This window comes from Thamnophis sirtalis, unplaced genomic scaffold (assembly GCF_051295495.1).
Source record: "Thamnophis sirtalis isolate CommonGarterSnake01/CBP01778 unplaced genomic scaffold, rThaSir2_p1.2 scaffold_9, whole genome shotgun sequence".
NCBI lineage: Eukaryota > Metazoa > Chordata > Lepidosauria > Squamata > Natricidae > Thamnophis > Thamnophis sirtalis.
The window spans coordinates 54,014,765-54,040,801 of record NW_028261389.1 but is presented as its reverse complement, the minus strand read 5'-3'; the positions used below and the strand labels follow the sequence as shown (position 1 = coordinate 54,040,801).

The 26,037-nt window shown below is 40.7% G+C and overlaps 1 protein-coding gene across 4 annotated transcripts in view; it reads left to right on the top strand.

The window, feature by feature from the left end:
• Positions 1 to 26,037, top strand: part of DOCK4 (dedicator of cytokinesis 4) — a 345,383-nt gene that overhangs the window by 91,818 nt on the left and 227,528 nt on the right. For all 4 annotated transcript variants that reach the window (XM_087723617.1, XM_087723614.1, XM_087723616.1 and 1 more), the window contains exons 4-6: positions 4,598 to 4,653; positions 8,981 to 9,077; positions 23,864 to 24,012. In XM_087723617.1, coding sequence (XP_087579743.1) covers positions 4,598 to 4,653; positions 8,981 to 9,077; positions 23,864 to 24,012 — 302 coding nt within the window. The remainder of the gene's footprint in view (positions 1 to 4,597; positions 4,654 to 8,980; positions 9,078 to 23,863; positions 24,013 to 26,037) is intronic.

Sequence of the window (26,037 nt, the reverse complement as noted above, 5' to 3'; positions counted from 1 at the left end):
GGATCCTGTTGGATTTTAGCCGTGAATGCTTAATTTTGTAGTGTAATTTTTAATGTTGTCTGTGCTTTACAAAATAAAGCTCAAGTAAGGCTAAGTCAATAAGTCTTAAAGTACATACTTCGAATAATCTACCTTCCCTACTCAAAGTAGAAACTGTCATCCTTTTTACTATTGGTAAGGTCACTATACCTCCATCACTCCTTTGCTTGGAAGTCTGATTTTATAAAGTTCGGGTCTCCAGTCTCAATTGTCTGACTAGTGAACCCAAAATAAGGAAACACTCTTAGGAGCTTTGAATTCCCCAAAGCAAACCTTTATTGGATACACCATTTCGGTACTGAATAATCAAAACCAACTCTGGTTTTCCCGTGCAAATGTTGCTTAGTTAAACAATAACTTCTCTTTCTCCCCACCACTGGGTGATCACATTGTCCAATTATGAGACACCATTTTGTTCCAGGAACAGTCCATTTCTTTCTCAAACACCTGCAGTGATGACCTTGATGGTTGCCAGACTCTTACAGTCCAAGACCCATCTTTCTTTTCTTTGAAGAGCACTGGGGCTGCCATCCTAGATTTTGCTGGTTGGGTAAAGACACTAGCTAGATTTTTATCCATGAAGCTTCTGAGTTCCTCCATCTCCGTTGAGGACATTGAGTACATCTTTCCTTTGGGTAATTTTGCCCCAGGCAGTATTTCAATAGAACACTCAGTGGAGTGATGGGGAGGGAATATATATGACACCCGTTTGCGAAATGGTTCAGCTAGGTCCTGGTACTCTTTTGGGATGGCCATCCCCTTTTGGCCACTCTAAGCTAGTGCATTCATGGGTTTTACCTTTCCCATCCCCACCAATGGTGTTTTGCCACCTTTGTGTGTTATCCCCACACATTGCAATCCACCTCCTTTACTTCTCAAGTGTCATCTGTTGTCCTTCTAGTCGACTACTGGATTCCCTTTCTTCAGCCACACCAACCCCAATATAGTCTCTGCCATTTGGGGGACTATTATAAATTGAATAGTCTCCTCGTGGCTTCAGGATTACTGGCTCGGTTAGGCATGTAGCAGGCAACCCCCCCCCCCCCCCAGTGAGGGAGCCATCAACTTGTTCAAACTTCAAAGGCTGCTTCAATTTTTTAAGTCTCAGTCCCATCTTTTCCACCATCCATTGGCTAACCAAGAAGCGGGTGTAACCTGAGTCAACCAGGGCAGTGAAGACCGCTCTTGCTCTTGAGTGGGGCACTAACATCTCCAACTGGGAGGTCAAAGGGATGATGGTTCCACTTACCATCAGATAGTCATCCCTCTTGCTGTCACTCTCGTAGAAGACCAGATTGGGCTTGTTGGTTTCCGGATTCCATCCCCTTTGCTGGAGGAAGAAGAGACCTCCACAACTTGTTTCATCACCTGTGTTTTCTCCTTCACCTTTCTTGGAGCCTTCATGGCCTTGGTTGACTCTGAACCTTTGGTGCTGACATGGGCTGGGCCATTGGCAGCCCAAAGGCCCTCTTCTCCACATCGGAATCAGGCTTCAGGAGGGCACCATAGATTCTCCTTTGGGGTTGAGCGAGGGATTGTCAGATCCTTGTGCACTGACAGTCATCTCTCTTAGCTTCGTTGGGGATGACCTTGGTGCTGTGTGTTGCTGGTACTCCAACAGGTCTAGCTCCACTGTGGTCGCCAACTGGTACCATGCCCTGAGGTCCGGAATTGTCCGGGGCAGGCAGTTTTGGTACAGTTGCTTGTTTAATCTGTCTTGGAAGTGGTAGACCAGCAAGCATTCTGATTAGCTTCTCAGCTTCTCAGCCAGGCTGCAGAACTCCTGAATGTATTCACTTACAGGCCTACTCTCTTGCCTTACGGCACAGATCCTGGATTCCATTCAGAGGGCTTGTGCAGGATCTCCAAATCTAGCTTGAAGCTCATCGAAGAAGGCATCCACATCCCCCCAACTCCAGGGCCCCTTCTTTGTGGAGGAACACCACCCAGTCTGCCTTCTCTCCTTCTAGTTTCAAAGTAATTGTATTCAAACAGGGAACTTCGTCTGGAAACATTGCTCCATATCTCTCCAAGTAGTTTCACATCTGGTTCAGGAAATAGGCTTAACTTCTCTGGCCATCCAATAAACAGGACTTTCAGAGATGTGGGTTCTCAGTCATCCTGAACTTGGTTAGCCCCACTTGAGGCTGTGCTCCTGCTGTTGCAGGGAATCTCCTGGGCTTGTCCCACAGCCATGGGAAGGATGGCAATCCCCCTGGGGGATCCCAGCTCCTTGTCCCATGCTCCCCAGCCTCATCAGTTAGGATAGAGATGGGGTTGCTGACACTTGACCAGTCCCAAGTCCTGCTCCCAGGACTGACTATTTCATCAATGCCGCTGCTCCGCATCTCCATTCTGACAGATCTTTCATATAGCTGCTTCGCTGAAGGGCTATAGTATGCTCCATTGGTTCTTCCCAATCTCTGCAGCTCTCCTGGCCTTCCATTTGCTTCCTTGAGTCATGGCCACTCCAGGTAGGATCAAGGGGAATTCTGCTTTGGCTGCCTTCCCCACTCTGCTCAGCCATAACGTCTTCGGGTCAAGGCAAATGGATCCTGCCACGGTTCCTTCATCATGCACCAGTGGCTGCTCAGTCTTCTCTGCCCTCACCTTGGATCAGGTTACCATTATCTGTGTCCTGGAGCTAGCTTGGGCTGCTGCTGGTGCCTCCCATGGAATGACTGATTCAGGCTTCACTGCAGCAACAACTTTCCACTCTATCCTAGGCATCATTAGATCGCAGCTCTCTTGGAGGCATCCTAGTAGGCTGTGTTAAGTTAAAGAGAGCTAGTTTAATGTCAACTGTCTGTCAACTGTCCAATTAGTGAACCCAAAACAAGGAAACACTCTCAGGAGAATTGAATTCCCAAAAGTAAAACTTTATTGGATACGCCATGTTGGTACTGAAGAAACAAAACCAGCTCTGGTTTTCTGCATAAATGTTTGCCCTGGTTAAACAACAATTTCTCCTTCTCCCCACCCCTGGTTGATCACATTGTCCAATTATGAGATGATCTTTTGTTATGAGAAGGGTCCGTCTTTTTCTCTAGCACCTGCAGTGGTGACCTTGCTGGCTCTATAATCTCACAATCTCTGCATACCTTCTCCACATTCCATTTTGAATTCCCAAAAGTAAAACTTTATAGGATACACCATTTTGGTACTGAAGAATCAAAACCAACTCTGGTTTTCCTGCGCAAATGCTCACTTAGTTAAACAATAATTTCCCAATAATTCCCAATAATTTCCATGCATACATTCTCAGCATTCTATTTCCCTCTTCCCTCCTCCCAGTTCATTGTCAAGTTGAAAAGCATTAGGGTTTGAAAGAAGTGGTTCAATCTTGACACTCATCTGTTATCTAGCCTTAAGTTAAAGAGGGGTTGGTGATATACTCTAAAATGGATGTCATAGCACTCAAGGTATCGCTAAAAGAGCCCACTCAACTTTTAAAGTTTTTTTAAATGGGTGAAATAAGATTATAATCAAACCTCACATCTTAGGAGACAAGTCCACTAAAGTTTAGAGAGTGGAATTTAAGCAACCCTCTAGGTATAACTCCAGCAACACAATAACAGTATAATAGACTTAAATATTGAGTGAGGTGATATGGCATCAGCTATTGCAGATGTTATCTCTAGGGAGCGGGGAGAGGGGAAGGGATGAAAAGTGCTAAGCATTGGGAGTGTAGAAAAATTATCTTATTGCAGTAAATAGTTGCAAGGCGTTTGGGATAGCATATTACAAATAGCTATGAGAAAAAGCTTTCAAAACCAAAAACTATTCCAGAGAGATTCTAGATTTTTTTTTCAGCTTTATGAGCTTAAGTTGCAAATGCGAATGTCAGTCTCTGCTTCACTTACTTACTATCGGCTGCCATAAGAAACGGGCAGGGTGGGGGCATGGTGTTTGGGATGGGAATAAATGGTACAGGAGTGAATGGAAAAGGGAGTTTTCTTCTCACCATCTTCTGCGCATGCTGGTGGCCGGTGTTTGGACTTAGTCAAGACCAACCGTCCTGCATACCAACCTGATGATGCCTTTTGGAGATGCACCCCTCATGACATCCAAGGGAGTTGCAGATTGGACACTGGGGTGGGGTCGTTGGAGGGAGGGGGCTGGGTTATCATTTGATATGTATTTGTTCGAGCCTTCCTGGCTCAGATCTTGCTTTGCTTTTGCTGCTATCTTTTCATAACCAGTAAAAGTATTATAATTCCACAAACAATGGAGTTAGGAGTTTTCTTTCTTGGTTATTGAGGGAGGCATGCCTGACAGCGAACTTCTGTCCTGAGGTACTTAAGAGGTGCTGTTGCTTCAAAGAAAAGCTTCAAAATTTGATTGATCACATTCTCAGACATCATTTGTTCCTCTCCTACAACAGCAACCAAAATCAAATGTATAAATTGCTTTCAAAATGTTGTTTATCCAGGCACATTTCATATGTCATGGACTGTCTGAATATATAAAGATACATAATGTTTGCTGTCTAGAAATTGTTGACTTTTTAAAAATGCATGTTTATATAACTGTTGAACTATTTAACTTCTTTTTTCAGGGTATCTTCCCATCTAGCTTTGTTCACTTGAAAAATGCATGTGTTAAGAACAAAGGGTAAGTGGAAATTCGAAAACCCTGAATTTTAGCAAAAGATAAGGAAAAGACATTGGTATCTTACCACATTCCTAGTGGAGTGGCAATATACTTAATGTGACAAATAATTAAGCATATAGGGAAATACCTGTATTTAATTAAATTACTTCATTATACTTTAATTGTCAAATGTTACTCTTTTTATCCTGACCCAATTACTTTTTTGAGCATGCTGGTCCGGAATGGGACCTTCAGGCTCCTCCCCTTGGCCCTGCCTCCTTTGACTCCTGCCTCAGTCCATTTACATCAGCTTTCCGCTGGCCCTCCCCCGGCCATTTGCCCTGGCCAATGGGCTTCTGGTCCTCCAGTCCACGCTCTTTGGCCCAGCCCATTCGCCAAGACACCGTTTGGCCGCACGGCCTGCCTGTATGTCTTCTCCCTCCCTGCCCCTCTTGCAGCTGTTTGTGGTGGTTTATTTTTCTTTTTTTCAGTGTCTTTTATTTTCTTTTGGAATAAGCCTTACATGTCAAGATCCAGCTGCTGCCAAAGTTCCCTGTACCTGATCCTGCCTGCCTGACCCTGAACGGGTGGTTGGTGGCAAGCAGGTGGCAAGGAAATGGGGAAAAACGTACTGAACTGCTGTCTCAACAACGGCAAATGTCAGACTCAACTGCGGTCATAAAGTAGAGCAGGAGGTCCTAACAGAATCGTGGAATAACAGAGTTGGAAGGGACATTGGAGGTCATCTAGTCCAACCCCCAGCTTGAGTACGGTTATATTTATGACGGTTGCCATAAAGACAGGTAAAGAAATTTCAGCTAAATTTTTGACCCAAAAGATCCCTAGCAGGCAGTTTTTCACGGAGCCCGTCAGAGCTCTGCTATTTCCCAACTGGTCCCGTCGCAGCGCTTCTAGGATTCCCCAGCCTTCCATCTTCTCTGCTCTCTCAAAAACCCAACAGCTTAATAACAAAAGGAGATTTCCCACCTGGTGCTGCTGTCTATCTCTCTTTCCCATCTCTGAGCATGTACCGAGTTCTCTAATTCCATTGGACAGATGGATGGCCTTGATCAGAAGGGATTAATTCTATTTATGCCACACATTTCGGATGGCTGCTTGGCCAGATCCCAAATCAATCCAATTCAGCTTTTCCCTACAAGTTAGTCTTCAGTTTATGACCACAAATTGAAACTGAGCTTTACGTTGTAAGTGAACAATTTACGAAGCGAATTTGTCCCATTTTCCGACTCATTTGTGATGGGAATTGCTGCAGGTGTTAAAATCAGTCACATGGTTGTTAAGTGAATCTGGCTTCCCCAAATCTCCATTGCTAAGAAAGACAGCTGTTCAGTGAGTTTGGACCCATTTTACAAGTTTTCTTGCTACTGCTGTTAAGTGAATCATTGTTTAAGTCAGTCAAGCAGTCATTAAGCAAAACCGGATCCCCCAGTGACTTTGCTTGTCAGACGGTCGCAAAAGGGGAATCACGTGAACCCAGGACATTACAACCATCATAAATGCGAGTCAGTTGCTAAGCATCTGACTGTAAATCACGTGACCACTGAGATACTGCAATGGTCATAAGTGTGAAAAATGGTACATTAGTGTAACTTTGAATGGTCACAATATGAACTGTTGTAAGTCGACCATTACCTGTACTGTTATCCAATTTGATGGCAGTCCTTGACTTATGACTATCATGGCCAACCTTGACAGATGTCATATGTCCATACCTAAGATCAATCATATATTCTTCATACAACCTTTCCTATGATGGTCACATAGTGGGACAGTTGTCAAACAGGACCATCCGACCATCCAACCATTTTATGACCGTTGTTGCAGCAGTCACTCAGCAAATCCCACATTGTTAAACAAACATCACCATTGTTAAATGAAGACCCTGGTTTGCTATGGCCCCAACAGCTGGAACTTCAGAACTTCAGTATTCCGTACTTCAGAATACATTTTTTTTCTTCCCCACGTAGGTTATAAGTTGGAACAGTCACTAAGCGAATGGTCATAGATTGAGGATTTCCTGTTACAAGATTTATTGAATTGGTTCGATTCCAGCACATCTTGAGTCAGCTTTGTACAGAATGTATGGGTGACTCTGCTACATGGTCTTTGGAGTATCTCGAGTTTGTTTCGGCCTGCATGTAATCTTAGCTGGTTTTGACTAGCCAGGTTTAAACCATGAAAGTTTGGAGTAAAATCTGTACATTAAGGAACCTAGACTTCCCAAATACAGATAGTCCTTGACTTACAACAGTCCATTTAGTAACCGTTCAAAGTTACAATAGCACTGGAAAAAGGGACTTACAACTGTTTTTCACACTTAGCGGCCATTGCAGCATCCCCATGGTCAGGTGATCCAAATTCGGACGGTTGACAATTGACTCATATGATGGTCGCAGTGTTTGTGGAGTCACACGATCCCTTTTGCAACCTCCTGATCAACGAAGTCCATGGGGAACCCAAATTCACTTAACGATCATGTGACTTACTTAACAGCTGCAACTATTTGCTTAACAACAATGGCAAGAAAGTTCATAAAATGGATGAAAGTTCACTGAACGGCTGTCTCAATTAGCAACAGTGATTCAAGGCTCAATGGTGGACGTAAGTTGAGGAGTACCCATACTCTTCCTTTACAAGTGCTTCAATCATTGGTAATCAAGCAGGCCTTTACTCTCAACTTCTCAATCTGGTCCACAGTGATTGACATCCACTGTTGGAGGACGGATGGAGTAAAATACGGCAAAACTCCTTTAACAACACTCTCGCTTACCAACCAAAATTTTGAGATCAGTTGTGGTTGTAAGTCGAGGACTATTTATGTCTTCCTCTGCATGGCAGCCTTATCCTAGAAAACTCCTTCCCTTTTCTGATAATTTTCCTCTCTGTTGGAGGCACCAAAATAACCCAGATGATATAAGATCTCCTGCTGGAGCAGGGGGTTGACTAGATTACCTCCAAGGTCCCTTCTAACCTTGCTACTCTATGATTCTGTTAGGGTCTCCTGCTCAAGCAGGGGAGTTGGACTAGATGATCTCCGTGGTCCCTTTCAACTCTGTTACTCAACCCAACATTGTGCCCCCCGGCTCTTCTCTTCGAGCCAAACCCAGCTGGCCCCATCACAACATCGCATGCCAATTGCCAGGGGAGGGGCCGGCATGCATGTGGCAGTCAGGAAGGAAATCGCAGCAACAAACGCAACTGCACAACTTGTGTGAGGCTGAGATTTTTGGGTGGATGTAAAAACTTACTTAAGCTACCTTAAAGCCACTGGACACAAGGGTGACTTCTGGAGGACCATCTGACCCGACATTGGGAAAGCAGATACAGGCAGTCCTTGACTACATGACCGCAATTGAGTCTGACATTTGCCGTTGCTGAGACAGCAGTTTGTTGCATTTTCCCCCATTTCCCTGCCAACTGCTTGACACCAACTGCCCGTTTGGGGTCAGGCAGGCAGGATCAGGTACAGGGAACCTTGGCAGCAGCTGGATTTCAACATGTAAGATTTATTCCAAAAGAAAATGAAAGACTCTGATAAAAAGAAAAATAAATCACCACGAAAAGCTGCAAGAGGGGCAGTGAGGGAGAAGACATACAGGCAGGCTATGACATTGGGGAGGAAAAGAAGGAGAGAGATGAGAGAAGCTGATATGGGAGCTTCTTGCAGCCTTCCATGGGGCTGGGGGCGGGAGCTGGGGGCAGGGCACAATGCGATCTCCCTCCCTCCTCTTCCTTCCTTACCCTAACAAGGGCCTGAGGCTGCCACACCTCCCTCATGACAGAAACTGCTTTCTCCTGCTGAGACCATGAGCCTCTGCCATTCAGCTGTCACGCCTTCCCCATAGCCCCTGCAACCGCCTATCGCCCATCACACGCTAGCAGGCAGAAACACCGTGGCAGCTAACTGTCCCACGCGGCCAAAGGCCCAGGACAAACGGTGTCTCGGTGAATGGACCAGGCCAAAGGGCTCAGGGAGGAGGCCCATTGGCCAGGGTGAATGTCTGGGGGAGTGGAGGAGGGAAGCTGGTTGTAAATGAGCTGAGGCAGGAGGCTGGAGGTGAAGAAGGTGTAGGATCCTGAAGGTCTTAGACACTGCCATAGGTAAGACTCTGGGCCCCAAATGGTTGCATGACATTGATGTACTGAATGTACAGTTATCATGTAATAGCCTCTTCAAGGCACTCCTAAATATTTATTGATGACTCCATTAATTGGCTAATTGCAAGAAATTCCATACTCAATTTCCAAAGGAACTTTATTTTTAGCTGAATAAAAGTAATGCCACTTTAGATTTTTATTTCACACTTTTTTCTTCTGATTTTAATAGGCAGTTTGAAATTATTATTCCAGCAGAAGATTCTGTTATTACAGAGATGACTTCTACTTTAAGAGACTGGGGAACAATGTGGAAACAGCTTTATGTGGTAAAGAAATCATTATTTTTCAATATAATATATTTGTGTATACGGGGCTGCTTTTTGACAATACGTTCACAATATTTCAAAACAGAAGCAAACAATGTAATCTTATCTGTGTTGAAGAAGAAACATATGCAGTGTATAATATTAAAAGAAAGCATAACAATGGCAATGGACAAGCATTATATTTTAAAGAACTTCAGAGTATAGTAAAATACATTTTAGATTCAGGTGTTGGAAGAAAAGGCTGAAATCCCCATGCCATATGTGGTAATCAATAACTATAATTAAATATTAGAGCTTTCTCCCTGATTCTTCAATGATCCAAGGTTAAAAAATTCATTTAAAAAATTAAATTTGGAATAGTTTTGGACAGTGGTTATCTTATTTTTTAAATGCTATCTTCATGAATGGAATTTATGCAAGCCTTTTGAAACGGATGGATTAAGTTTTATTCTTCTACCTTTTCTTTATTATTTTCTGTAATCTATAGACTAAAGTTTTCCTCTTTCATTGCTGTGGGTATTTTTCTAATTCATTCCTTTTTCTAACTTGAAATACAAAAAAGATACAAAAGGAAACTTTTTAACAGCGTTACCGCTGCTCACAGGCTGGGAGATTTTTGTTTCTTCATGGATTGTTTTGACTTGGCATCACAAGGTTTTACTGCTTGGCTACAGAGAGTGATAAGAAGGGAAGCACACAGATGTCCCTTTGAAGTGGAAACAACATTCTTTGTGAATCTATGCTTTAATCTTATTAAGGTTTTAAGGTTTAAGGTTTTAAGGTTTTATTTGGTTTGTATGCCGCCCTATTCTCGGAAAACTCAGGGCGGCTAACAATCAGAAGGGGAGGGGGTACAAAGATAAAAATAAAAGACAACAATTTAAAATACAACAACAGTCGTAACCTCGGATGGGACTGGAAAATTCAACAGCCCCAGGCCTGCCGGAACAGCCAGGTCTTAGTTGCTTTGCGGAAGGCCGGAAGGGTGGTAAGGGTCCGGATCTCAACGTGGAGATTGTTCCAGAGGGCTGGAGCAGCCACAGAGAAGGCCCTCCCCCGGGGAGTTGCCAGCCGACATTAGCCGGCAGATGGAATTCGGAGGAGGCCTAGTCTCTGGGATCTAATAGGTCTTTGGGAGGTGATTGGCAGGAGGCGGTCTCTCATGTAGGGCTTTAAAAGTAACGACTAGCATCTTGAAGCGTGTCCGGAGACCAATGGGCAGCCAGTGCAACTCGCGGAGGATAGGTATAACATGGGTGTACCGAGGTGCACCCACAATCGCTCGTGCGGCTGCATTCTGGACAAGCTGCAATCTTCGAACACTCTTCAAGGGCAGCCCCATGTAGAGCGTGTTACAGTAGTCCAGTCTTGAGGTGACGAGGGCGTGAGTGACTATCCGAAGGGCCTCCTGGTCCAGGTAGGGTCGCAATTGGTGCACCAGGCGAACCTGGGCAAAGACCCCCCTGGTCACAGCCAACAGATGATGTTCTAGAGTCAGCTGCGGATCCAGGAGGACTCCCAAATTGCGAACCCTCTCTGAGGGGTGTATAATTTCACCCCCCAGGCTGAGAGATGGAATAGCTGGACCATCTTTGGGAGGGAGCATCAATAGCCACTTGGTCTTGTTGGGATTGAGCGCAAGCTTGTTCGTTCCCATCCAGACCCTAACAGCCTCCAAGCACTGACACATCACTTCTACTGCTTCACTGAGTTGGCACGGGACGGACAGATACAATTGCGTATCGTCCGCATATTGATGATATTTAATCCCGTGCCGGCGTATGATCTCACCCAGCAGCTTCATGTAGATGTTAAATAGGAGGGGGAACAGGACCGAACCCTGCGGCACCCCATAATTGAGGGGCCTAGGGGTCGATCTCTGCCCTCCAACCAACACCGACTGCGACCTGTCCGAGAGGTAGAAGGAGAACCACCGAAGGACGGTGCCTCCGACTCCCACCTCCCGCAACTGTCGCAAAAGGATACCATGGTCGATGGTATCGAAGGCCGCTGAGAGGTCAAGAAGCACAAGGATAGAGGAGTGACCCCTATCCCTGGCTCACCAGAGATCATCGATCAGCACTACCAAAGCAGTTTCCGTGCTGTAACTAGGCCTGAAGCCGGACTGAAAGGAATCCAGATAATCAGTTTCATCCAAGGACCGTTGGAGTTGAAAGGCCACCACTTTCTCGACAACCTTCCCAACAAAGGGGAGGTTGGAGACTGGACGATAGTTACTCAAAATGGCTGGATCCAGAGAAGGTTTCTTCAGGAGGGGTCTCACCACCGCATCTTTTAGGAGGTGCGGGAAGGACCCCTCGCGGAGAGAGGTGTTAACTATCGTCTGGATCCAGCCACGTGTCACCTCCCTGCTGGTTGAAACAAGCTAGGAGGGACACGGGTCCAGTATACAGGTGGAAGCACTCACCGCTCCCATGGCCTTGTCCACTTCCTCAGGAGCGACAAGTTGAAACTCGCTCCATAAAATTCGCTCAAGACCTTCCCCCGGTACCTCAGCTGGTACCGTGCAATTGGAGTCCAGATCTGTCCGAATCCGAGCGACTTTATCCGTTAGAAACTGAACAAATTCCTCAGCTCTACCTTGTAAAGGGCCGTCCGCATCCCTCGCTTTCAAGAGGGAATGGGCTATTCTAAACAAGGCAGCTGGGCGCGATTCAGCAGATGCAATAAGAGCGGCAAAATGCGCACATTTCACCGCCCGTATTGCCACGAGATAGGTCCTGATAAAGGCTCTCATCAGTGCTCGGTCTGACTCGGAGTTACTGGCCCTCCAGCAGCACTCTAGGCGTCTTCATCTCCCAGAGTTCCTCAGTGAACCAAGGAGCTCTCCTGGATCCACTACCTCGGAGAGGCTGTAAAGGCGCAATCCGGTTAAAGGCCCCCGCCGCCGCTGTATTCCAAGCAGCGACTAAGGACTCTACCGGATTGTGGACGAGAGTGTCAGGTATTTCTCCAAGCACCATCTGAAATCCCATAGGGTCCATCAGGCACCTGGGGCGGAACCACCTAATCGGTTCCTCCCTTCCAAGCTAGAGTAGCTGTGTTTGTTATAATTGCACAACTTCAAAAGAAAACAGAAGTCTTAAATTTGCAAAAGATACTTTCAGAAATACAGAAATTATCAAATATATATGGAAGAATAGATAAAAAACTGGAATACTTAGAGCACATAACAATAAAATATGATGAAAAAATTGAGGATGTTTATCAAATGCAAAATGGGGAGATTGAAACTCAAAAAGCAAAGTGGAAAATTAATATAAAGAGATTAAACCTACTGATATTGATGGTAATTGGTTTGTTTCTGAAAATGGAAAGAATGGAATACTGAAAGAGAAAGTAATTGGAGAGGAAATCTATTCCAGAGGGCAAGATATAGAAGAAGAAAAAATTAAAGAATCTTTGGACTTAAAGAAATTCTATTAGCAAAAGTATTGATAACATTGCTGACAATCAAAGACAAGCTGAATAAGGAAACAGAAAGAGGGCATCACGATTATATGAGAGATCTTACAAGCAAGGAGTTGCTAAGAGAAGTCCATACCAAGCTGATCAAGATGATGATTAGAGGATTGGCACCAGAAGTGGCAAAAGATATGAGATTGTTTTGTTATTGGAAAGATACAGGTTGATAGATGGAAGAATATAATTTAAAACTAGTTAAACTTAGTGAAATTTATTGATAATAGATATAGCTTTAATAAACAACTGATAATGTTACTAATGTATACAATGTGTAGTGTTATGATGAGTATAATTGGATATGAATATTGAATGGTACCCATGCAAGGAAGATTAGCAATCCATTTTGATTATACATAAATAATAATAATAATAATAATAATAATAATAATAATAATAAGAAGAAGAAGAAGAAGAAGAAGAAGAAGAAGAAGAAGAAGAAGAAGAAGAAGAAGAAGAAGAAGAAGAAGAAGAAGAAGAAGAAGAAGCCGCACTGCTTGGATCTGCATGCATATTATGAAAATACGTTACGACGTCCTAGGCCCCTGGGTGAGGCCCGACTAGTAACCAATGCCAAGTCCGGCGAAACAACTTGCCGCTGTGATACAATTGTATAATAATAATAATAATAATAATAATAATAATAATAATAATAAAGAATTAAGTTAGATACAATTAAAGTTTTGATTATTAGGGGGAAAATGTTATGATACAGGATAGTCAAAGGAGGGATAAGAATAACAATGCATATATAGATATGGGTATAACATAAGGAAACTGGATGTAAACTTTAAACAGTGATTTGGAAAGGAGGATTAGAAAACTTTGTTATTAAATATTATGGATGTTTAGCTAGAACAGGACAAAAGGTTTTAGTGTTAGTGGAGGATTTTAGAAATAGTAATTGAAAGGCCAGTATGTGGTTATGTATTAAACTTTGGTATATTTTATCATGAAGGATGTTAAAACAATTATAGTCAAATGAAAATGGAGATATAATGATGGTGACATGTTAAAATACTTAAGTTAATATGAACTATCTTTGGAAGAGATGCACGAAAGTTTTTTGTTTTTTTTTGTAAGCAACTGATACACTTTCTATAGCATGTAAAGAAGGATGATATCTTTGTTTTAAATTAAATTTTTTAAAAAATATTAAAAAGGGGGATGAGGGCTTTAGGCTGCTTGGGAAGCATAGGTCAGAACATACATATTACAGATTGACAGAGCTGGAAGGAACCTTGTAGATCATCTAGTCCAAAGCCCTGCCCAAGTAGGAGACCCTACATCATTTCTGACAAATGGCAGCCCAATCTCTTCTTTAAAGCTTCAAGTGATGAAGCTCTCACAACTTCCGAAGGCAAGCTGGCCCATTGATTGATTGCTCTCACTGTCAGAAAATTTCTCCTTACTTCTAGATTGAATCTCTCCTTGATCAGCATCCATCCATTATTCCTTGTCTGGCCTTTGAGTGCCTTGGAAAATAGCTTCCCTCCCTCCTCTCTGTGGCAGCCCTCAAATACAGGAACACTGCTATCATCTCTCCCCTGGTGTTTCTGTTCAATATACTAGCCATGCCCAGTTCCTGCAACCGTTCATTGTATGTTTTACCCCCCCCCCCCAGTCCCCTAATCATCTTGGTTGCTCTTTACTCTTTCTACAGTCTCAACATCTTTTTGAGAAAAGAAGGGAAAGGATTTACTAGTAGAATAGAATGAAATTTGGTAAATATAGCCAATGGTATATAGATAATAGGATGTGAGGGAAATAAATTAATACTATTAATTGTGGAAATTAATTAAGTGAAATATTTACTATATAAAATTAAACTTGAGGATATATGTTATTGATAGTAAAACAGAATAATAGATGGAAATGATATGTTAAATTTGGGGCTTTCTGCGGTGATGTCACAGTGGAGTGGGCGAAGGAATGGTAGAGCCACTAGCTTTGCTCGAGTTTCTGCAATGAAAATCCTGAAAAAGGACGAAGTTGAACCTGGAGGGATCAACAGGAGAGAGGGGGAGCTCAAGTGACGGTGAGGAGGCAAGCAACTTCCCTACCATATGAGAGAAACCCCTTGGAAGCATCGTAGAAGAAATCGGCGTCCATGGCCAATTCTGAGCTGTGACAGCCACATATGAGGGAGAGAAGATAGCACCACGGCAGCATTGGTGATAACATCTAAAAAGAACTAAACCGATATAAACTTTACTAAAAACTCTGAGCTAGAATTTCAAAGTTTTTAATCGAGCTGGATACAGTTCAAGATTGGTGGCTATAAGGAGGATGAAAAGGACGCAATTTCCTGTAGCAGTAGAACGGCTTGGAGTGACTTGAGAATGGAACGGAATAAGGAGAGGACTATTGGAGCAATTTGGACAATAAACAGAAATTGGAGACAAATAAGACAGTGACAACAGTGAAGACGGTGAGAGAAGTATTTTGGATTACTTCAGATAAAGTTAGGTTTAAAAGCAGCAAAGATCCAACTTTTGAGGAGGAAATAAAGCCTATACAAAAGAAGAGTAACAGCTCCATCTAGTGAAGAGAGAAATAAGAACTGAGTAACAAAACTGGATAAACTGACTGATGCAATCTGCTGAAAAATTGACAAAAGCAATTTTGTGGGTTCTGAAATTGGATAAAAAAATTGTAGGAGAACATTGAAAGAAGAAATATAAATGTAAACTGAATTGTGGTGAGATGAAATATTGATGAAGTGTATTGAACCATATTGTATTTGGAAGAGAGAGTGTAGATGATATATGAACTATTGGTGATACTTTGAAATTATTAATGTTATAAATAGATAACATTATATTATATAAGAATTAAAATCAAGGATTTATTAGTCTAAACATATTGCATATTTTGAGAATATAAAGGAAAAAATAGTAATATAGTGTTTAGGTGGGGGTTTAGTTTGTAGCTATCAAAGATATGATATAAGATTATATATGAATCAAATCAAGAACTTGTTAGGTTAAATATATTGAATATTGCGTGAATATTGTGTGGATGGACTTGCACACAAACTCAAATATGTAGAAATTAAATTGTTAGATTGTGGGATTGAATTGTATTGAATTGAATTGAACTGTACACGGAAGAGGGAAAGTCTAGAAATTGAAGGGGCTGATAAGAGGGTGGAAATAAGTGGTGGAGAGAAATATATGTTATTGTGGGGAAAAATTGTAAGGAAATTAAAATCAAAAATGACAAGTACAACAACAATTAGTAAAATGAACAGGAAGACAGCATCCAACCTGGCATCAGCAACATCCTCACCCTCAAATCAGTGCACAGAGTCTAGAGAGAGAGAGCTCAACAACGAACCTTCAGTGTATGCAAGATGCATTAGCAATACAAGAAACAATGTTGAAAACACAAGAAACAATTACAAAAAATCACAAAGAAACTAGGAAAAACCATGAAGAAATTAAAATAGAAATGGTAAAATGAAGAGTGAGATTAGAAAGAGAGATGATAAAATAGGGAAAATACAAAGTGAAATAACAAAAAAATGAACAAAAAATTCAAAAAGTAGAAACAAAGGTAGGAAAAACAGAGAAGAGAATGGAGATGGTAGATGAGAAACTGACCACACTAAATAGGGAATTAGGGGACAAATCGTCTTCTTAGAAATTGAAAAAGCTGCCTTCTGCGCTTTCAAAATATAGTAAAAGAAAAGGAGGAGGATTTAGGGGAAACAATTACAGAGATTGTAGCAAACATATTACAAAAAATAAAAAAATAAACAAGAAATGACGCCAGGAGGCACAGGCTCCAAAAAGAAATCCATGTACACTTCACTAGAAAATTGGTAAGGGATGAATTATATAAGAAAGTGAGAGAAGAACAAATAACATATATAAAGGAAGAGAGATACAAATCCTAAGACAAATCCCGAAAATAGTGAGAGACCAGAGAAGGCAATATCAGTTCCTTATACAACAACTAATAAGGTACAATGTAATGTTCAGATCGCTCACACCAGAGGGAGTGATGATTACCTGGCAGGATAAAAGATATAAAATAGACAGTCGAGAAAGCACATGAGTTCTTGTTCTTTGAACATCATTTCACCGCTGAGGAAGAACAAGAAAGTAAAGAGGAACCAGAGAGTAGAAGTCAAGAAGAACAGTCAGTTGAAAACAGGGAGGAAGAAAGAGAACAAAGAAGAAAACCGGAAAGAGAACAAATAGAACAAGAGGGTAGTAGAATAGGAATAGAGATACAAACGCAAGGAAACTAAGGGTGGTACACAAGTAACACAATGGAACAAGAAATTAAGTTACTCTCACTAAATATAAATGGATTAAACTCACCAGAAAAGAGAAGGCAAAATTTGACTAGATTACAAAAAATGAATATGGAGATAGTGTGCCTTCACAGTACATATCAAAAGCAAATATAACAAGTTTTGGGTATTCTAACCCAAAATTAAGGAAATTATTTACAACACTAGCACAAAAAAGAGGAATTGCAATATACATTAAAGAATGAATCAACTAAAAAAAAAATGCAGATGAAGAGGGGAGGATTTTAATGATAGAAATAGGAACAGAACAAAGCAATCCTCTCCTCACAGCAATATATGCCCCCAAATAAAAATCAAAAAGAATTTTATAAGAAGATCCGCCAAAAAATAACAGAAATAGAATATGAGGATATATGTTTAATTGGTGATTTCAATGCTATAACAGATATCAATGATGACTACAAGAGTAACAAAAGAAATAAGGGGAAAAAAGAACACTACCAATTACCTTTTTCGAAATGGTGCAGGAACTGAGCCTGAAAGATGTATGCGAGAAAGAAACATAGGAAACAAACAATTTACATATTATTCAAATCCCCACAAATCATGGTCAAGAATAGATATGATTTGGTCAACCCAGAAATTGAGAAGAGATACAGAAGAGATTGAAGTAATGACAAACACCTAGGCAGATCACAACCCAAAAAAAATAACATGAAAAGGACCAAAAAAGAAAAAAGAGACTTTATTGTCACTTGAAATGTACACTAATTGAAGTGAAATTTCCTTGCACTCAGCTCTAAAACAGAGGTGGGGAATTATGGCCCCTTGCTGACTTGTGGACTTCAGCTCCCAGAATTCCTGAAACAGCCATGCTGCCTCAGGAATTCTGGGAGTTGAAGTCCACAAGTCTTAAAAGGGCCACAGTTCCCCATTCCTGTTCTAAAAAAGCATCAAGGAGCGAGACCACATGGAGGTACTGCTCAGCACACGCTCAGCTAGTCCCAGCGAGTAACATTAGGCAAAGGGGCAGAATAGCCCGACTTTAACTTGCTTCTTTGACAACTCTTCTGTCCCGAAGAACAGGAGAAAAGAGTCTGGAATTTAGCCCGGCCACCATCCTTCTGCATTACAGACATACGAATCCGCAGGAAAGCGATAATAACGCACTGAGCATTAATCTCGTGGAGCCTCCAGAGAACACCAGGGCTATGGAAGGAGGCAAAAGACGCTCCGAAGCAAATCGCCTTTCTCCTCTCGGCACTCACCATTGCTGCGCTCAATATTAGTCGATAAGCCAGGCTGAAGGCACTTGTAAATGTTGGAATCCATACTAAATTGCCAGAGAAATCTCAAGACGCCTGCAAACTAGCCCGCTACCGCACAAGAGCACTCAACCAACTGCCACTGTTTTGAATGGGGCACGCCGAAAAGGCTGCCGGGAAACGACGTCCGTCCAGAGACTTCGACGTTTGCAGAACTACATCTGCCAGCATGCAGTGGGAGCTCCTCGCGTTGTCCACTTTAAAATTACATTTCCGAGAGGCTTGGGAGCAGAAGATGGTAAAATCGATTCAAATCTGATGCAGACAGTTCAGAAAGTGGTAGTCCTTCTCAGGGCGGCCCGTCCAACTCCGCAAAGGGGGAGAAGGAGAGGAGGGCCGTCTGGGTTTTCGCTAGAGCAATGTTTCTCCGCTGCCGGTCTCTGCATTTTCCTTCCTTCCCCCGCACCCCCGCCTTCCACACACACCCAGCTTCCAAAATCTGGGGAGTTGCAGGGAGGGACGATCTTCTTCCCCTCTCTCAGGTTGCCCGGTCCCTCCCCCGAGTTCCTCTCATGAGTAGCTCGCAAGGGAAGGCCTTCCCTTCCCTTGCTAAAGGCTGCCGCCGCCCACCTGAAGCGGCGAAGCCTCCCGATTCCCACCGGCACTGCCGGAGTTACTCACCAGGGCAGTGCAGCAAAAGCAAACGGCGAAGGCGAAATGAAATGGAGACTCGTGAAAGTCGCAAATCGCGCGGCGTGCTTAAGCGGACTCCAGCCAATCAGTGAGCTGGCTGGGATGGAAAATTTTAAGCACGCTGTGTGCGTGCTTAAAGTTTTCCATCCCAGCCAGCTCACTGATTGGCTAGAGTTCAGGCCAATCAGTGAGCGGGAGGCTGGGCTGGCTTAGATTTTTAGTGTAGATAGAATAGATGGGGGAACGGAACGAGCGAGCTAGCGGCAGCTGATGGGCGGGGGAGCCAGCGAGCGCCAAAATAAAGCAGGGGTTTTTGAGAACGGCCCGGGACGTGGGAAAAATTATGAAAAGGCGTGCCTGTCCCGCCAGATGTGGAACATCTGGTCACCTTACATATGGGACACTACAAAAGCTTTTACTAGAAGGTTGACAACAGCATATTTGGCAAGGAAAAACAAGGAAAAGAGACAAAAACAAGAAGCATTAGAGAAAGAACTTAAAAAACTAGAAATAGATTTGCAAAAAGACCCGCAAGAAGCAAAAATAAAGGAGAAAAAAGAACTGATAAAACACAAATTTATATTTCATGACACAAGAAGAGATGCCCCCCCCCAAAAAAATCAAATTTGCAAAACAAAACTATTTTGAAAATGCGAATAAACCAGGAAGATGGTTAGCACATGAACTGAAAAAAGAATAATGCACCACTTACAAGATGAAAGAGGAAACATACAATACCGGAAAACAAAGAAAACATATTACAAGACAACATTGAACAATACTTAAATAAAAAGAATCTACATGAAATAGAGAAAGAGGGAAGAGAAATGCTAAACAAAAAAATCACAATGATGGAATTAAAGGAAGCACTGAAGAGACAAAAAAGTAATAAAACACTCTCGCAGACGGTATATCTGTAGAATTTTATAAAGCCACACAAGAACAAATCGAAACAGTGATTTTAGATTTATTTAATGAAGCACTTATAGAGAAGATTTTTTTTAAAGATCTTTATTATGGTCAAAGACCAGCAATATACATTTGTTTTTACACTATATTAAAAAATACTAACATTAAAATATAATTAAAAAGTATTGACAAAAGTGGATAATAACATTATGGTCCAAAGAGAAGCACTTATAGAAGCGAAGCTACCAAAATCATGGAGGGAAGCATATATATAACATTGATACCCAAAGAAGATTCGGACCATCAACAAATAAAAAATTACAGACCAATTTCTTTAGTAAACGCAGACTATAAAATCTTTACATCAATAATGGCAGAGTGAATAAAAAAATATTAAATGAAATCATTCACATAGATCAAAACGGCTTCTTACCAAAACATTGTTCCTATTTCAAGTGGTACCAATTAGCCTAGGGAATTTTTTTTTCATAGATCTAAATAAATTAATAGCATGATTCATCTGGTCAGGGAAAAAAACATGAATTTAATTAAAACTCCTACAGGACAGTAGAGAAAAAGAGGTTTTGGACTCCTGGATTGGGAGCTTTACTATCAAGCAGCAGCTCTCACCTGGATAAGGGATTGGGTTAACCTTAAGAATAGGAGAATACTAACATCAGAAGGATATAATTTAGAATTGGTTTGGCACGCTTATATTTGGGATGGGAAAGACAAAACCCCTGGATACTTTCAAAGACATCGAATCAGAAATGCCCTACTTCAAATTTGGTCAAAAATTAAAATAAAACATTATAACAAAATTCCAAAATTCCAGTTATCCACTATGGAAGCATCGATCTATCTGAATTTATTGGACATAAATAAAATAATAAGATACGAAGACATATTAGATAACCAAGAAAGACTAAAAACAAGGCAAGAACTGAAAGACAAGGGAACAAACAAAGGCTGGTGGCCATATTTACAAATACAGGCAAGGTGTAAAAAAGAGAAAGGGATGGATTTTATAAGGAGCCACAAGAACTGGATAAAATTCTACAGGGAACCAAATAAAAATTTATTTAAAAAATATATCATTATTTATTAAAATTTAAAATGGAAGAAGAAACGGTGAAAGAAATGATGATAACATGGGCGACAAATTTAGGTATACTATAGAATTGGCAGAATTGGAAAATTTGGAAATAAATTACAAATTAACGATGGCAATGGCATATAGAGAGAAACATGTACAAGATGTTTTACAGATGGCATCTCCCACCAGCAAGAATTGAGAAAATGTTCCTGGAGTGCTCACCTATCTGTTGAAAATGCAACCAACAGCACAGAACATACTACCATATGTGGTGGACGTGTGCATCTGTGAAAAAATATTGGAAAAAAATAAAAGATTGGCTGGAGAAGTTTACCACACACCAAATTGAACTAAAACCAGAATTATTTATATTAGGAATTATAAAAGGAAATTATGAAAAAAATATTAAATACTTAATTCTACACATAATCATGGCAGTGAGAATTACATTCGCATAAAACTGGAAAAATAATTACACACCAACAGAAGGAAATGTAATAAAAAATATTGGAATGTGCAGAGATGGATAGGCTCATGAAAGAATTAAAAGAGAAAGAAGAATCTGAATATTATTCCATATGGAATTTATGGTATAATTGGCTAGAAGAAAAGGGGGGAAAGCAGGAAAGCAAAAAAGAAAGATCAACAAATTAAAAAACAACTACAAAACCGGAAAATGATTAAAAGATAGAAATACGAAATAGACTGTAGCAAATAAATAATAGGAAATGGATACAAAATGTCTCAAATGTAATAAAGAAGCTCCATTTCAGCCAGCAAGGTGCCAGGTGAAGCCTCTGGATAGCCAAACGGGGTTTTTGAGGAGCAGAATGCAGGACAAATGTTGCAGAGCCTCTGTGGTTATTCGTAAGGGCAAACAACTTCCATGGTGCTGCAAGATTTGTGATTTCATGCCTTGTTTCGAAACACTTAGAGGGCGCTGATCGCGTAACTTTGAACGTTTGCTAAGGGAAGGCTTGTAACCTGGGGATTGCCTGTATTTTGCTGGTTTACTAATTCAGTCACTATGTCAAAGAATGAAATAAGATTGGTTTGGCATGATCTGTTTTTAATAAACTCAGGCTGACTGCTAGTTATTACTTTACTCGTTTCTAGATGTTGACAGATCTCTTTTTAATTATCTTTTCCAGTATCTTCCTCGTTATTTATGTTAGGCTGATTGATCTATAGATTCCTGGGTCCCCCCCCCTTTTTTTTTGAAGATGGGAACCACATCAGCTCTTTTCCAGTCCTCTAGTAGTTCATCAAGTCCCAGTGATTTGTATTCATCAAGATCAGACAGGTGTTCTCTTACTTTTATTTCTAGTCTATCTTTACAGTTATGTTTTTGGTAGTTTGGGTTTTTTTTTTTAATGAAGACCAATGCGAAGAATGAGTTAAGCAGTTCTGCTGTCTCTCTGCTGCCTTTTATTTTCTTGCCGTCTTCTCTCTTTAGTGGATCGACTGTTTCCGTATTTTTTTTTCTTGTTATTTATATGTTGGAAGAAACTTTTTAAATTATCTTTGACTTTTGCCTTTGCTTTCCTGACTTTGTCTTTGCAGATTCTGGCTATCTGCTGTTATTCTGCCTTAGTTATGTGTCCCTCTCTCCATTTTTTGTACCTGTCCTTTTTGTCTTTCAATTTGTCAGAGAAATGTTTATGCAGCCATGCTGGTTTCTTCTTGGATTTCTTGTTTTTCATTTTCAGAGGTATTGTGCTGGACTGGGCTTTTATTATCATATTTTTCAGAGTTTCCCAAGCTCTTGAGTTGTTTTCCCCTTTAGGATTTTCATCCAAGGAATCTTTTCCAAATTCTTTCTGAGTTTGTCAAAATTAGCTCTTTTAATAGTGATTTGATGGTGGGTTGAGAGGGGTAAGGAGGACCCCTAGACTGATGTCCAATTTCTAAAACAAGTAGTGATTGCGGTCAAAGCAGAGTACAGTTTTTGTGAAACAGCATGTAGTTCCAGACTAACAGCATTAGTTCATAAAGAACAACTGAGAATGCTATCCACTTGTATGTGAAGAGTACACATGGATTTTAATCACTATTTTATGGGATAATTTTTTCTTTCACTCTTTTTTTATTATTAGAGACATTTTGATGTTTCTAGTGCCTGAAACAGATTATATGCAACTGAAGACAAGGTGTGCCTATAGATCAGAGCTTTAATATGCAGCCATTTGTGTCATATCATAGATCACAGTTCTTTCTATTCAATGTGGTATAATACTAAGGTATTTATGGTGCTGGGAGTCTGTATATTGGTATTAATCTTAAAGCAGAGATTGAATAGCTCAAACACAATAATCTGCCCATCTCTTTAATTGCTGTTAAACAAGAAATAATGCTATGGAGATTCCTAGTCATCCAGCTCATAGTTGTTCCAAAGGTGCTTTTTCTAGAGGCAATTGGACTTTTTGGTTTTTCTTTAAAGACATTTCACTTCTCATCCAAGAAGCTTCTTCAGCTCTGATGAGAAGTGAAACATCTTCAAAGAAAAACCAGAAAGTCCAGTTGCCTCTTGAAAAAGCACTTTTGGGACATCTCAGTCAAAAGCTAATGTAGAACTGACTCACCTTTTAGGAGATGCTAGACATGTGAGCACAATAATGAACATGAGGTACTAAAATATTTATCCACTTTCTAAAAACAAAGAAATATAGAATACTGCCTTATTTCTTTGTTAAACCAGTTATTTATTTAGCTTAGCATTTACTACATTGGCTCCAATATAATGAGAGAATAAGTTTTTAAGGTAGTGAGAAAAAGAGCGAAGGAAAGGAAAGGAGAGGGGAGGATAAGAGAGGGGAGGGACTTATTTGTGGGATAGCCTGCCTTTTATTTGCATACAAATAAGAAGAAACTCACTACCAAAACAACCTACACATCCATAAATGTGTATTTGAACAGAGGAGGATTTTTTGAAAAGAAAAGATAATTTAGTTTGACTATTTCCATCTCAATTATCACGGTTTTCCTTCTTTTTCTGGATTATGTTTCTGGAACAACAACAGATTTGAATAAGATACATGATTTTGATTATCTGAAAATTAGCTTCTGTATTTGACAGAGAAATGAAGGTGATTTATTTCACCGACTGTGGCACATAATGAATGAAATCCTAGATCTGCGACGGCAGGTGCTGGTGGGCCATCTGACCCATGATCGGATGAAGGATGTAAAAAGGCACATTACTGCTCGCTTGGACTGGGGCAATGAGTGAGTAAGAGTCAATTGATAAAACTGTTACATTGGTTACCATTCATTATTATTTTAATGTTTATGGCAAGATGACAAAAAGGTAGTGGATTTTGCTGTGTGGTGATAGCTTGTTGCAAGTGGGCTGTGACATAAAGAATAAGCAGCTTTTCAGTAAGAAGGTTTAAAAAACCTTTATTGATGTCCTGAAGCTGTTTATACTTAATAAATGGACAATTTCTAATAAAACCTCTTAAGTGGAAAACAGTTCTTTACTTGCCAAAGTATTCTCTCTTTTTGAGGCAATTTTGTAGGAGATCAGAAGAAGTTTGTCTTAAATTGTGATGGCTGCAGGCAAAAAGAAATGATAAGAAAAGCCCTGTAGGTCTTTGAATGCTGCCAATTGCCTGAATTTATACCCTTCTTTGTTCAGTAACATAGAATGGCTCTGTGTTATGGTTTGGAAGTTCCAGATAGATAGTAGGAGCTGACCATGTAGTTCTTTCCCATCACATTAATACTATACTTACTAGGAAATCCTAAAAGATCGTCATATCTGTTCTATAAAATAGTATGAGAATATATGTTTGACAACCATTCAAAATTACAGTGACTCTGAAATGTACTTTATGGTCCATAAAGCACTCCTGCCCAGTCATAAAAAAAAGTGCTGTGTCCCCCGTCCCCGTCACATAATTGTGATCTGGATGCTCATCATGTGATGACCATTTGCAGCCACCATCTGTTGGCTTCCCTGGGAAATCAGTGGGGAGGCCAGGATGGAAGTTTGCAAATTGCTTTGGCCTACTGAAATGACTCTTTCTTGTCTCTGGGAGCTGGCTGAAAGACTTGCCGTGCTTACCGTGGGGAACTGAATTCCTCCGCCAGGGTGAAGAAATGGAGCTCATATCCTGAAGATCCAACCTCCATTCTTGCAATCCACCAGAGCAGTTGTTTTCAATGCATTGAGGGGATACAAATTCCTCCTGGGGAGTGGAGAAACAAAGTTGAGATCCTGAAGATCCAAGCTCTGCTCTTAAAGCCTGATGGAACAGTTTCCTTCTGTGCACAAAGGAGAGCTGAACTCAGCATGTAGTTATTTCATTCTGTCTGCTTAATGACCACAACCAGGATTGCAGTCATTGAGTCACATCTCACTTAATGATCAGTTAGGTTCTGGTCCCAATTGTGTTTGTAAGTGGAGGACCACCTATAGTATGGAATTGTGCCAGGGGAAATGTTCCTTAGATGTCCTTAGGTGAAGAGGAACACTCTATAAGAGCTACCTCAAAGATTTGCTATTTAATTTTCAATAATAAATATTGTTTGTGCTTCTCTTGCTTTTGGCTGATATTGCATCTAAATTTGATTTGTTCTGCTGCACTGAGTGAGATGAATTTCTATTTGGATAGAGTAAAAAAAAGTTACAAAGTAAGAAGTACCCACTGGCTTAAAGAATTCAAGAAATCTTTGCTGTTACCTGAATATTTGCTTGAAAACCTTGAGCAAATCAGCCCACTGTTAGAATTTTTATGATAGACAGGTATTTCTTCACGTGTTTATACTTACTAAATGCATACCATATCAAAGTCTTTAAGTCACTTTGCTTATTACTGAATACATAATGCTGTTAAATGTTTTGGAAAGTTAATAATTTCTAGAACAATATTTTGTTGGATATATTTGGAATGCTGCCAGGCATAGCTCCTGCTGATCTTGACACTACCTTGCTGAGTTTGAAATACTAACTACAGCATCTATAGAATAGATATGAAGCTTGTCAGAAAGAATAAAAACAGTGGGTTTCTTATATTAATATTATTTGGAAAAAGAGCTGTCTAGAAAACATTTTGGTGCTTTCATTTCCTTTTAAGAGCTTCATTCTAATAGTAAGGTGATGGATGTATGACTCTTTTGGCTCATTCTTCAAAAATGCCAAGTATATTAGGACTTTGTTTTATGTATTTCTGATGTATGTTTCCTGATAGATAAATAGACAGACCTTAGAAAATGAACCATGTCATATATATAAATTTCTATTTCAGA